Here is a 15,014-nt window from a genome sequence, read left to right as displayed (position 1 = left end):
AAAAACCTACCGCTTGATTAAAAAGAAAAATCTTTGAAAAGGATGTTTTGATGAGAAACTATCTCACTTGAATGACGCATCACATTTCTCTTTGAAATTAAAACTTTTATTAATATAACTTTTAAAATTACATTCCATTATTATATTCCCTGAGTTATTCAGACTTTTTTGAAGAATTTTTGGTTGTGTTGATAAGAAGTTCTAACTTCACAGAAAGTGAATGATACAAGATGGGGGGTCACAAAATCTTTAAATATTGTATTTATAGGTTATAGAGAAAAATGGGTGTCGCAATTGGCTTATTAAAAGTTTATTTTCAAGGGGTCAATTTAGCTTATTAAAAGTTTCTTGATTAAATTTTTTAAAATAGGAACTAGTATTAAATACTCCTTCAACAATAGACTAGTGGTAGGCTAAATAAATTTTTTATGCTGTTACATTTTGAATTTTTTCATTACAAGCATATCGAGGAATAAAAGGCTTGCGAGCATTTTCAAGAGCAAAAGGTAGGTTGAATTTGAGTTAAGCGCAATTTACGCTTCGCTTGAAAGAAATGTTTGGCATTATGCATATAATGAACAGATTTAAATCATTTCAAAAGTTGCTGCATATTTTTTATTGAATTGAAATAATTCTATTTTGGCTAAAAGTATTTATCTTCTGTTATGCTGCTATTTATAATGCATGCTGAAGCCTTGTATGCAATTCTATTTTTAAAACATTTATCCTTTTTAGACAGCAGTTATTTTGAAGGAATTTTTTCATTCCTTTTGTTAAGACTAATTTTTGTTACATTTATTGTTAATTTTTTTTTCTACGTTTAATTTGATAACTGAATTAGTTTTGAAAATAAATATTTTGTTACAGAAGAAAAAATTAGTCTGATATTATTTTTTTTTCTTTAAAAAAATTTGTACTTTATAAAATTAAGAATTCATATTTTTCTAAATCTGGTAGTTTTCCAACCAAAATTAATTCATTTAATTACTTAAAGATATAAAATAATCTTTCTTTCGTAGTTATGTGTAAATTTCTTTTTTTTTTCTTTGTACAATTGTCCTGTTTATCAAAACATTTTTCTTATTTTAATTTTTTCCCTTTTTTTTAACAGGTGTGCAAATATTCCCAGGCCCCCCTGGACCTCCAGGTCCACCCGGTCCTCCTGGTCCGCCTGGGAAACCTGCTTCTGACAATGCTCCTGAAGAACTCAGAAGACCTACGGTCGTTCCAGGGGTAAGCTGCAGCTGTTCTTCAACATCATCATCTTTTTTTATAAAAACAATTAATTGGAAAAATTGCTGACTAATTTTATTCTTAGCGTTGAAAAATTTGATTTGTATGTAGAAAAATATCTGGATTTATCTCCAAAACTTTTTTATTAATTCTTCTGCTAGATTATACGTAAAAAGATATATAAAAAAATAATCTTACATATTCAGGCTGTCTCTGCAGCAGAGTTACATAGAGGGTTAGAGTACATCAAGACGACTTGGAATTAGGTAGAAATTCGGAAATGCTTTTCTGACGTGATAATGGCGTTGCATGAAAGCACGTTACTTTGAGCATATTGTGATAGACTTCATTTCAACTTCCATAGCAAGATTTAATGGTCATAACCAATGACCTCCAAGATGTCTGTGTGAACTGAGGGGATCTTAAGCAATGTCATCACAATTAATTTCAGCAGACTCAAAATTTAGATCTAATATGCACAATTTATCCATAGGAAAGAAAACATTTTTCTCTCTGCTGTATTTGCATCTCAAAATTTCAAGCGATAACGTCATCAACTTTATTATTATTTTTTTTTTTATTTCAAAAACGAAATCATTTTTTGACTCGCATTTCTCTTTCTTTTGTTGGTCGGTGAAAAAAATATGAAGTAAATTTCTTTAAGCCGGATTTATACTGTCGACTCGAATTATATGGTGTCTTTTGAATTTACTTTGAAGATATTTTTCACAACTTTGAGTGAATTATACATTTTGGAACTGTGGACGTCAACTCTTACGACATTGTTGAATCTTTGGTTAATGATCACGCTCTTTTAATTTCGATATCTATGACGTTGGGAATCTCTCGTTTCTGCAAAGCCGTTTATGTTGTCTGGCAAACATTTCCGACAAAATGTCGGAATATTTTACCTATCGAATTCAAGAAAACTAACTTCAAAGCATATTGATTCGACTGCCGAATAAAATTTCTTAGTTTCTTTCAAATTGGGAAACTGGTTTTAAAATTTAAGCGATAAATCGTAGAAAAAAAATATCAGTCTCCATTGCTTCTAACAAATCGAAATAACATTGTTAAAACAAAAATTATGTTGCTATTTTCGTTTTTTATATTACAAAAATAATGACTTCATGACTTTGAAGAAAATAAGAAAATTATAATGTTAGTAAATGCCGAACAAAAACCTATTTTTTATGATAAAAATTATATAATTTCTGTAGTAATTAGAATTATTTAAAATAAACTTTTCATGGCTTTTTTTCTTACTGAATTGTGCTATTTTATGAGTTTATGCATTCTAAATTTTATATGTTTCTTTTTATAAATAGGCTGTAACATTCAAAAATATGGATACTCTGTTAAGGATGTCAGATATCAGTCCTTTGGGTACGCTTGCATTTGTGCTAGAAGAAGAATCTTTGCTTGTTAGAGTAAGCGAAGGCTGGCAGTATGTTGCGGTAAGTGTACATCTAATTTTGGTTTATTTATCGTTATTGTAGTTGTAAACTTTATGTAATTGGTTTTCATTTAAAGGTTTTAAATATAGAAGATGGATTTTTTTTAATAAAGATATATCTTTGTACCAACTTTAAGTAAATTTATTGTGTTCAAAACGAATAAAAAAATGTAGTGATGATTCATGTCACTCTGAAAAAGTAAAGTCGATATAGTAAAGTATGGATATGATAAAATTGATATGAGTATGGAAATGTTCTTATAAAAATGTTCGTGGTAAGATAATGATATATTTGTAACTTGCTTATTATGATTACTTATTTAGCTTATTATGATTTATGTTCTTATGGCATATTTACTATGATTCTCAATGATTGAAATGTACAGTAATAAATCATTATTGACATTGAACGCTCCATTGAACTAGTATATTCTACATAAATTAAAAAACATATTGTTGTTCTATGTAATGAATCTCTGTAATCATAACATAATTCTTTCTGTGACTTTGAGGAGGTGCTTGGACTTCGGATTCGGAACCGGAAGGTTTCAGGTTCGAGCTCCGATTCCATCGAAAAAACTTCGTGTAAGCGGGTCTGGTGCCCGTTAATTCCTTCGGGGCCAATCTCCTACTTTAATTCATATTTCAAATTTCAATATTTTTAAGATGAAAGAATATTATGTGGCTTACAGGATTTTGAGTATTCATTTTTTCTAAAAAAAAGAGGTATAAAAGTTAAAAGTATTTTTTTTCAGAAATTAATGTTAAAAAATCATATTTTAGTATAAAAGATATTTTTACACCTACTAGGTAACTGCCAAGCTTTTTTTTTGTTTAGAAGAGGCAAAATATTTTTTACAATTGCATTTATTCAATTTTGATTCATTGTTTCCGAAGTAGGACTTTAGTAACCGAAAAAAATTCTGTCTGTCGAAGCAAATAGATATAGGGAAGGATTACTTATATTCTTTTTGGAACTTTCTTATTCTTAGAAGCATTATGCACAGCTTCCACATGATATTTCGATGATTTTTTTAAACGCATTGGCAGTTTTCACATATTTTTTGTGCTTTTTTTTCCAACTCCGTATTGTTTTAAAATTTTGATATTTTTATAAAAGCAAATCCGTACTTTACTAAATTGAAAATAAATTTCATTTTAATAAAAATTTAGAATAAATTTCATTTTATTGGAAGTTATATGTTTAGTTTTCAGTATATAACAAATCTTATGAAGGAGTTTAAACCCCCGTACGCCGTATTGTTAAACCTCTAAGTTTGGTGATAAAGCTGGCAATATTGTATGTTGACAATTTTGCAAATGGTTTATTTCATGATTAGTCCTGTGGAACCAAACCGTAACTGGTAATTACGAATTTTAACTAACTAGAAACAAATTCTATCTATAATTTACAAAACCTTTTAGAGATTTCAGATGCTATTATTTCAGTAGTGGCTGACTTTTCATCGATTACTGGTTTGGTTGCAAACAGCTTGTTATGGTCAAAGATTTCTAAACGATTCATTATAATTTCAGTATTATTACATTTCATATGTTGAATTAAACTTGGTGTTTCTCGAAGATGAACCCAATTTCTGGTTACAAAGATGTAATCAAGGAACACTTTGACAAACAGCGCATCTTTTCTTGCAAATAGTTAACGCAATAGTACGAGCATTAGCTGTCATACTATATCGGCTGTTTTTTTTTTGTTTTTTTTGTTTGTTTGTTTTTTTTTTCTTTTTTTCATTTTTAATAGGCAAGCATCATATCTGTAAATATATGATGCTTGCCTATTATAGACTATCATCATATCTGTAAATTGTGTCATGTAACATGCATGAAAAAAATGGCCAAAACACTCTGGAGGGCAGATGTTGGATTTCGAATTCCTAAATTTGTCATGTTGTAGCAAAAGAAAGAAGAAAGGGGGGTTTTAATTAAAATTTAATGTTTTCAATCAATAACTTCGGGATATTATTCCACAAAACTATTTTTAACCATATTAAATTTTTAAAAAAATAATTTAAATAATTTTAAAAATAATTTTTTAATTTTAATTTCCGTGCTTTCCCTCTCCCCCTCCTTCTTATTTGAATGAATTTCCCAAATATTTTTTTTTATAATTAAGTTGAACAGTCATTATTTCTATAGCAGTTTATGAATTTGTCCGTTATGACGATATTAAATTTATTTTTGTGAATACTTTATCGCTGTTAATAAATTAAGAATAAATTTTTAAAATAAAATAAATATAGCTGTAGTAGTAATCAGATTTAGTATAATTAAAACGTAGTCATGCTATAATGTTCCGGACTAGAATTTTGAATTTCCTTTAAATTTTTTATATAATTTCTTCGTAAATTTGTTGATTTTTTTTCGGTATACATTCTATGTAACAAAAAACAGGGCAGATTTAGATATTATTGATCTATTTTTTTTTAATTTTCATTACATGTTTTCTTTTCTTGGTTTTTATAGCTTGGATCATTGGTAGTACAATCAACTCCAAGTCCTACTGTAAGTATAAATGTGTTGCAATATTTTTTTTCTCCTCAAATATATCAGCATTATTTAAATCTTTATGAAACTGATAACTTGTTAGTGAAAGAGAATTTTTCCCCTTCTTTCAGAAAGCTCCGACGACGCATGCTCCTTTCAGTCCACCTGTTGATAATCTCAGACTGGATAAAGCCCCAAGAGTATGTTCATGTTTTTAATTTTTCCATAACTGATTTAATGAGTGATGGAATAAAAGTAATAAAAAGATGCTTATAATATTTTTTAAAAAAATTCTTATTTGTTTTATTATTTATTATCAGCTGTTATTGAAAACTCGTTTATTTATTATATTTTATCTTATACATTTGCATATTATATTTTGAATTTTTTTTTCGTGAATATAAGAACAATGAACTTGATTTCATTAGGGAACGCATTTCACCACTTTTTAAAGAGTTTTCACTTATTCATTTTAATTATTTTCCAGTTTAATCTTCATGAATTATATTCTGTATATTAATGGTTTTTGTTTTTTTTCCTTTGCTTTCTTTTGAAAGATGTGGAGAAAGGTGAGTATTTAAAAATTATTTTATATTTAAAATTGTGAAAATGTTTGCAACTTTAACTTAATTGTAAGATTGACATAGCGAAAATGTTAGCAACTAACTTTGTCCATTGATACCAACTGCCAGCATTATCATCTGGCAAATATAAATTAATATTATAAATATTATAAACTTTTTTGCTGGATACACCGTAGCTCTAAAAGCATAAACATTTTAGAATTTTGATCATTGTTTTTTTTTTTCCCCATCAACTTTTGTTTTTCAACTGAAACTGAATGCACAAAAATATATTTAAAGTAAAAATAATGAAGTGTACAAATTAATTTTATTTTTCATTGCATCATTTTTGGTATGGAAAATAAAAATTGAAACATTTTTCTGTCATTTTTTTTCAAAAGATTTTATCCTTCATTTTTTAGGAATTATTTACATATATTTATATATATCCGTAAAAACAACACTGAGCATAATACTAATTTAATTCGTTATATTCTCAATAGCTAATTATATCCGGAATTATCTTGAATATATATTAAAATAGCACTTGATCAAGAATGTAAAATTTAAATTGGTAAATACAAACTCTGCAAAAGTATCTCAATAGTCAACATCTCAGTGCTCCAAGCAGACTCAATAAAATTTTGTTTCGTACTTTCATTTTATCTTGCTATAAAGCCATTTTTTTTTAAATCTTCAATTTTAAATAAAATAATTTGTAATCTGTTTCTCCAGTACCAGAACTTCATAACTGTTCTACATTGTTATAATGCTCCCATTTTTAGGAGCGTCAATGTGTGCTCTTTTTATTGCTAACATCTATGTCTATTATGAATAGTTCACTAATAGCTGTTAAGTTAATGAAAACGAATATTAAATAATAAAAATTGACAAAACCGTTTTAAATAACGTTATAAATCAAAATAGGAGCTGAACTTCCTATAGGAGCTGAATTTTAAAAGTCGATAACATTTTTGTTTGTAAAAACATGCATCATCTTTATTTTTTGTCCCTCCTTACATCTGGAAATATGCGTCACTTGAATATATTTTATTTTTACAATTGTCGTCTAAAGTCCAAGTTTGGGAAGTTTCAAACAAAAATACTGACCTATTGCATCAAAGAGTATAATTCTATAAAATAACAGGTACATTCTTTGCGAAAAAACATCAGCAGGATTGAGTTTTCTTGGACATTGTCTTTATCTGTTGAATTTGTATATTTTTGTGTTTTTCCTAAATTGGAAAATTCAATTCTCAGAATTTCCAACAGTTGGTTGACAACTGTTGAAACACAGATTCTCATCGTTTTCCATCTCCTTTTCACTAGCTTAAACTTGTTTTCCACCATCGCTTTGAACATAAGCTGAATGCTGATTGACATTTAAGGGCTAGTTTAAGCACCACCGCGTTGAATGCTAAACATGCTCATTTCTCCTTGAAACTCAATACAGTTGTAAACAAACTTGACACGTGATGGAAGCTCCCGTTTCATTTAAATATGCCGATTAAATGTGTTAATGGCGTTAATCATACATCTCGGCACTTCATAATATTCATCTTGCATATATTGATATTTATTAGTTAAGCTTTTCAAAATCCTCAATAGTTGATGATAATTTTAATTTTCTTTTTCCCAGCTCCGAATGGCCGCTTTGAACCAGCCGTTCAGCGGGGACATGCACGGTGTTCGGGGAGCCGACTACGAATGTTATCGACAGTCCAGGAGGGCCAACCTGCGGGGCACCTTCCGCGCCTTCCTGGCCTCCAGGGTTCAGAACCTCGATAGCATTGTGCGCTTCCAGGATGCCGGGCTGCCAGTTGTCAATCTAAAGGTCAGTGAACAAAAATTTTACTGTGTGAAAAAGTTAAGCACATGAATTATAATCGAAGTTTAAATATATCGAGGTTATATTGTTGATTGTCTCATTTTCCCTCATTTCATATATAATGTCGGCTAATTTTGAATATATTTATCCAGTTTGAATTCTTCCTTAAATGATCTCAAATATATGAGATAGGGTCTTGAATTATTTTTAAAAAAAAACAAGTTATCAATTATTTGTCAAACTTTTAATTAGCATATGTAAGAGACTTTGGTTTGATATGCTTGTCCTATTAAGAGAAGATAATCGGAAAATAGTAATCCCTATTAGCAAAAAAATACATAGTGTTGTGATAACTAAACAATGTTGAGCGGCTTTCAAAATGTCAGTCAACAACGTGGAGATAACGTGCAACATCTTATGCTAATAGGCATTAAAAATAACGGGTAAAGAACTAAGGAAGATATAAATGTATGATTTAATTCAACATATAAAACGCATAAAATATCCTCCAGATTTTCACCCATTAAATTTGACTTAAGAAAATATTTTTAATATTTTGAATCTCATTTCATGAAATAAAATACAATAGATGAAATTCAACAATAATATTCTGAAGGTAATATTAATAATTTAATATTTTATTTACCTTGTGTTGCATGTAATAATCGTTTTTCTTTTCCTTTAAGTCAAATATATGCTTTTAACTAAAAATTGAAATAGACAATGTGTTGGCACTTTCAAAAATAGACATTACATCATATACAAAATTAGGCTGAAATGCACTTTGGATTTTAAATATTAAATTCTTTCAGCCGATTTAATTGCATAAAAAAATATAATTTTTGTTTGAAACTCAATAATAGTGCATATATTTTTTCAAATATTTTTTTAAATGAATTCTAACGATCGCATAAAATTTCAGTTATTTTCTTTTGATAGCTAATGACAAATTTAAAATTTTATGAATACTTGATTATCATTATCAACATTTATTATAAAGCACAGAATTTTAACAATTAAATGTGCGAAGTTTTAAATAATGTCGACTAATTGATTTTCTTTATCCAGTTTACCTTAAAAATGGTCACAAATATATGAGATAAGAATTCCAATTATTTCAAAATTAATAGCACTGCGTAAATTAGAACTAGCACTGTGTAAAAAAACTTTCGGGTATACTTCCAAAATAGTACATAAATTACAACTAATTCTCCTTTTTCCGTAAAATATTAATTAAATTATTATTCTGATTTTCAACAAGTTCTTCTTTTATAATTTTAAATGAAAATGTTATAGATTAGTGAAATGTGTACGCTCACTGATTTTCTTTTCAGGGAGAAGTCATCTTCAACGCTTGGAAGGATGTTTTTACGGGCGCCGGCGCTCCGTTTCCATATCCTCCTCGCATTTATTCCTTTGATGGCAGGAATGTCCTGGCTGACAACAGATGGTAATGCATCGTTTTTGGCAAATAGTAGATACCACTTTCTATTTTTCAAGCTTTGAAACATTTTTTTTTGTGTGTGTGAGTGTGTGTGAGCGAGAGAGAGAGCTTTCCTTATGAGCTTTTTGTTTTTAAAGCAAAAAGCTAATTTTTTGTGAGCATTCCGTTTAGCGAAGGCATGCTGATGTTCGTACTAGAGAAAGAGAGGAACAATTTTGTTTGCAGGTGTAGAAAAACTTTTCATTTATTCTAAAAAGATGTTTTAATGTTTTTATTTTTGTTAGCTTGTTTCGTTTATCGACTTTCCTTAATGGTGAAAGAGAGTTCTTTAACAAATTAATACTGCTTTCTTAGAATTATAAAAAAATAATCAATTTCCAATCTTCCGAAATAAAATAAGAAACTTCGTCTTAGTTTTTTTTTTTTTTTTTTTTTTTTTTTTTGTAATGTATGTGTGGTGGAATGAAGATTATTATGATCCGTGTAGTGAGAGCAAGAGGACCCATGTTTTCGGGAACATTTCTTTAATGATCACATTTTCCACAAACAAACATAAAAATACGAAAGACAATACAAGACATTCAAGCGTGTAGATTAACAGAACAGCATATCACCTCATTATTTACAATCGCAGTGGACCAAGGAAAGCGTACCTAATCAGGCATCGCCATCTATTATCCAAAAGAGAAGATAGAGTAAAGCAACTGCTACAAGTGTTATAACTCTAAGACACGATGCTGAAATTTTCTCTTAAGTATCTATCAAGTTAATTTATTTCTAGTTTAAAGTAATTTAATATCCAATTTATGAAGCTACATAAGGACTATTTTGGGATGAATCTCGTAATTTTTAAATTGAAGCAACTAATGGAATTAAGAATGAATAAATTCTGGTAAATGAAAAAAAAATTACTTCTAAATACTAATTTAACAAATAAGAGAAATGTTGTTGTTTTCCAATTCAACTAATGGCAGTTTGACGTTAAATCATGATTGGCTAATAACATTTTGGTCTTGTAAAGTAGGTGCACCGCTCCATCTAGCCGCTCTCCAATTTTAACTACTGTCAGTAGACGATGATAATATCTTTATCTATATTCCCTCCAGAAAACGAGAGACTCTCGACTGATTTAATTGTATCATATATTCAGCGAATTTTTCATGGTATCTGCACTTAAGTCGAAGTTTGATCCCAGATTTGGCAACCAAACACTTGAAAACATTATCCAATTCTCCATGTCGGATTGCTGTTAGAAAGCTTCTCTTACACCATAATTTCTTTAATATTTTCTGTGCTCTAAAAATTTCAATATGTATATTTCTTTTTATTATTATTATTTATTTGAACTTGTGTATGTCTCGTTCTTTCCTAGGCCCCAGAAACTCGTGTGGCACGGTTCTGACAAACACGGCGTTCGAGATCTCGAGTCATATTGTGATGCATGGCATTCAGCGGGTTTGGGAAAAGTAGGGATGGCCAGCTCATTACTTAGAGGAAGGTTGCTGGATCAAGAAAGATACTCATGTAACAACTCCTTTATCGTCCTATGTATCGAAGCCACCAGTCAAGACGACTACCGGAAACGGAGGAAACGGGATATCGATGAAGATGAAGCAGACATCGATGACCACGAGCTGACGTGGGAAGAGTTCCTCCAAAGACAGAAAGAAGAGGAATCTGAAGAAGAGGAGATCAGAACAATCTAGAATACCCTGCGTTCTGTATTGATTACATTCTTTCATTTTTTTTCTGTTCCAATGCGCATATTGGAAGATAATTCATCATATCTTATGTTCGTGGATGGTCCCTTTTTTTTAATAAAATGTGCAGTATTGGAATAATTTGATGGATAGTAAAAGAAAGTGTGTATTTGTAACTGTAACTGAAATAGATTGGATTTCGGTTAATATTTCTTAGTTGTTTGCCAGATTGTATTTCTTGCAGGCTAAAGTACTAAACAAAGTGTTGCTAATCAAAATACGGCATTGTCCATTTCCACCCCGCTGTTTGTAAAGAAAAAAAATGTGTGCTCAATGTGGAGATAGTAATTGTATAACTGTTGTCTTATTTGGTGTTGAATAGGTCCTAGAGTTAAGTGTGCTGGAAACTTTTGCTAATAGTTTTTCAGTACATGTGTGTTTGCTAAATGGCGTAGCCTGCTGTTGTATGTCTGAAGTTAGAATATTAGGATGCGCATTTAAACATATCTGATTCTCAAAATAAGATTCTGTCAGACATATATGATTCCTTATTCTATTTATTTGAGGTACGATTTGTGGTATTGTCATTTTTTGTACAAAGTTGTGAGATATAGTTTCAGATTAATGAAGCGTAGCAAGATGTTTGAATTTTTATCTCTAAATTTCAAAAATAGCTGTTCAGATAATATTTAACAATAATAGAAAAAAAATCTATCAACTGAATAGCAATAATTTCTCATATTCTTATAATTAATTATTTTTTCTGCTTAATTAAAATTCATTTTCATTTTTTAAAAATCTATCAATCATGCATCTATTAATTTCAAAAATTAAAGAGGATTCTTATGTTAAATGACAAAATTATAATAATGCATTTATTTCTACTGCCAAAACAACTTGTAAATACAGATATGCTTAAAACATGTAGATTCTTTTATTTATTAGGATTTATATTTTATTCTTAATGTGAATATATTCTTATTTCTGTGCAACTCAGCAGAATTATTCACGAAAGGTTCTTTCATGTTATAAATTTAAGTTAAAGTTATCTGTTTATTAAATTTTTTTATTTGAAAATACTTTTTTCAGAAGCAGGAATTCATTAACATATAAACTCTAAGTCATTTGAAATTCAGTATTAAGAATTATATTGTAATAGCAGTTAATTGGCATGTGACAGTTTTGAAACTAAGTTAATCCATCAAACCGATACACTTAAATAGCTTTAATAAATAAATAATTTTATTAAATTATTTATACTTTTTGTACATAATCTGATGTGCCAAACCTTTTTCTTGTTTCATTGTTTAAGTTTCAAAGGCAGCAGAATCCCCACTTTCATATTTATTCATTTAATATATGCTTGTAAAATAAATATCGATAGCTACCATTCGATCGTATTAACTTTCACATCTGAAAGGAATACAGATTGAGAAAAAAAAATCTGAATAACTTTATTGTAGAAAATTTTAAAATTGTTTCTTATCATTTTGTTTTTATATTATCCGACGTAATTTTTGCGCTGAAATTTATTATCCTTTTTTTGGGCAATTTTTATTATATTTTAAATTCAGTTTCAGTTCAGACGATTATTATTTTTGCTATTTGAAAATTTTGTGCCAAAAATGATCAAAAACGTCAAAGAACGAAAGTGAACAACTGAACACCCATCTTCATATTTATTCAATTAGTATGCATTTGTAAGATAAATATCAATATTTACCTGTGGTCTTTCTTTAAATTTCATTTCTTAAAAAAAGAACGTGGTATGAGAAAAAGTATATCTGCGTTGTTTTATAATAGAATTCTTTTAAATCATATGTTTTTTATTATTATAATTCATAAATTTTGCTCTGGAATTTATTATATTTTTTTAATAATTTTTATTAAATATATAGATCAATTTTTAATCAAATTATGTGCCATAAACGATGTAGTTGATATTAGATTCAAAATATCTGCAAGCGATTTATCAGTTTGTGGTGTAGGTAGGGATTTTATGGAACTGTGACAGATACGTGTTAATGGTGTGGTCTCATATCATGCTCTATCTGCCATCATCACTTGAGTGTCAAAATTTATATTTAATAACAATTATTCATTACTTATTTCACTTTATGCTAGTCACACTTGGCGAACTGTGTTCAGTAGATGAGATATTTGTGAAATGTCGTGCACCAATCATTTGACTTAAAAAGTGATTTGTAGCAAGATTGGCGTTATCTTGCGAACTAATGAAATGCAAAGTTAAGTCAAAATGATTGTATCTGTAAATATGCTTTGCTGAAAACTTGTCTGTCTATTATTGTATTCGAACTCAATCGATTTTATACTTTATATATTTTCTGAATTCTATTCTAGATGTTAGCGTGTATTCCTATGTGTGTAAGTTGGTTATTTATTTATGTATTGAATATAGGCCATGGCTAGTTGTGTGTGTATCTTCTGTCAGGTTTGAATTTAAATTTGGTTTTAAATTGAACAAGCGAAACTTTTTCTATTTTGTCGAGTTACAGGCTGTACTCTTTTATATTTTTGAATTAATTTTTTATGGAAATATTTATTTGGAAATAAATATATTTCCTAAAATTAAATTTATTTCTGCAACTAAGTGGACATATAAATAATTTTTTGTTGTCGAATGGATTGAATTCTTTATTCAAATACTGAAGGGAATTTTCGAAAATCTCCGGATTATTGACTATCTAAAAAATTTTTTCTTGGTAGTATGTTCCAAAAATTGAATTGAAATAAATAATTTTCAACAGCTGAATTTAAATATATATTCAAATGTTTTTATTTTATTTTATTTTACGCGAGCGAAATTTTTATCAGCTCTTATGTGGTGTTAAATTATCTAAAATGTTGACGCATATTATTCTTACTTTTACTTAAATAAATAATGACGCATATATCCTAGAAAATATAATCTAATATTAATTTAAATTTTTTTATTAATGAAGAAAAAAATATTACACGAAAACTAAAACTTGTAATATTTGTTAGTTAAAGAAAATAAAAATAAAGTTAAAATTGAATTTTTTCCAAACAAAAATTGTTTTGTTTAGTATAATCGTTTTTAGTTTAAATGTTTGACTCAAAGGCTTCAACAGCAAATATCAGCCTTTCCTTTAAGCTGCTAAACAACGTTCTTGTTCGAAATAAATATATTTTTGTTTTGTTTATGAATATTTCGCACCGACGTTAAATACATTGAAAATTGAAGCTAGTTTAGGTATAAGGAAAAGAAAAATGTTAACTGAAGTGCTGAATTTAAAATTGAGTCTGAAAAAATTAATACGTTGAGAGAGGACTTCATATATCATAGATGTATCTCTGACATATTGTTTGTTAGTGCACAGAACTCTTCTCACGGGTTAAACTAAGTTGTTTACCTTTGTATTCTGTTTCATCTATCGTTATACTGTTTCAAAATAATTTTTGTAGGCTCACTTTTTTTTTTGCTACTAATAGTTTTGTTTGTATTTATCATGTACATATTGTTTAATTTTGAGTGTTTTGTGTGCTTCTCAACAATGCATCCTCAAATATCATTCCTTGAGCTTCCAGATATGTTGCTCGCCGAGCGCCAACTAGCCGTGGTCTCCGTATGTCATGAGAAAGTGTGTCTGTATAAATACGAGAACTCTCATCTCTATTAAAAACAGTATAAAATTTTATAGTTGTCTTATATCTTTCATTTCCTCCTTTGATATTTTTTCTCGTGTCATAGTCAGTGATTGTGCAAAATTTATGTACATGGAAATATGATAAATATTAAATCTTTGATAGAACGAATGATTGTGTATTGTCCTTTATCAAAAAGAAATTTCAACACTGACCAATCACAATTTTAGAAAATACCTGCTGAAGTTATCCATCAATATCACTGTAAATAAATAAACTACTTTATAATGCTAACAGAATGCAATTTAAATGGCATATTTATAATTTTAAAAAATACCTCTGATCATTGGCTTTTAGGCACTTTACAGTAAGTCGCGTTGTTTAATAATTGTAGTAAAAAACTAATGGTTAGTTTAATCTCGCATTTCAGCTCATTTTCACTTTCTCATATAAGAAATAAAGAGAAAGTATTACAATCATCAAAAAATTTGAACTCGAGATCTTGACGAATCTCTACATTTCAGACCACCCTGAGTTCTGCCTGTATGTGACAAAGATAACCCAAAAATGCTTTGAACTAGATGGGTGAAATTTGGTTTATAGTCTTTACACCAAATTGGTAGGTTTCTATCAATTGTGTGCAAAATCCATTCAGAGGAAG

The 15,014-nt window shown here is 28.8% G+C and overlaps 1 protein-coding gene across 7 annotated transcripts in view; it reads left to right on the top strand.

Annotated features, from left to right (window-relative positions):
• Nucleotides 1-14,524, top strand: part of LOC129961458 (collagen alpha-1(XV) chain-like) — a 320,304-nt gene extending 305,780 nt beyond the window's left edge. For 6 of the 7 annotated variants that reach the window (XM_056075047.1, XM_056075032.1, XM_056074996.1 and 3 more), the window contains 8 exons: nucleotides 462-506; nucleotides 1,112-1,233; nucleotides 2,562-2,690; nucleotides 5,171-5,209; nucleotides 5,323-5,391; nucleotides 7,394-7,588; nucleotides 8,917-9,032; nucleotides 10,399-14,524. In XM_056075047.1, coding sequence (XP_055931022.1) covers nucleotides 462-506; nucleotides 1,112-1,233; nucleotides 2,562-2,690; nucleotides 5,171-5,209; nucleotides 5,323-5,391; nucleotides 7,394-7,588; nucleotides 8,917-9,032; nucleotides 10,399-10,732 — 1,049 coding nt within the window. In that variant the 3' untranslated portion in view covers nucleotides 10,733-14,524. The remainder of the gene's footprint in view (nucleotides 1-461; nucleotides 507-1,111; nucleotides 1,234-2,561; nucleotides 2,691-5,170; nucleotides 5,210-5,322; nucleotides 5,392-7,393; nucleotides 7,589-8,916; nucleotides 9,033-10,398) is intronic. The other variant, XM_056075039.1, reaches the window with a different exon arrangement.
• Nucleotides 14,525-15,014: the final 490 nt, after the last annotated feature.

The sequence above is a fragment of the Argiope bruennichi genome, chromosome 1 (assembly GCF_947563725.1).
Source record: "Argiope bruennichi chromosome 1, qqArgBrue1.1, whole genome shotgun sequence".
Lineage (NCBI taxonomy): Eukaryota > Metazoa > Arthropoda > Arachnida > Araneae > Araneidae > Argiope > Argiope bruennichi.
Note: the sequence above shows the minus strand (reverse complement) of the source record. Positions and strands in the feature narration are given on the sequence as shown.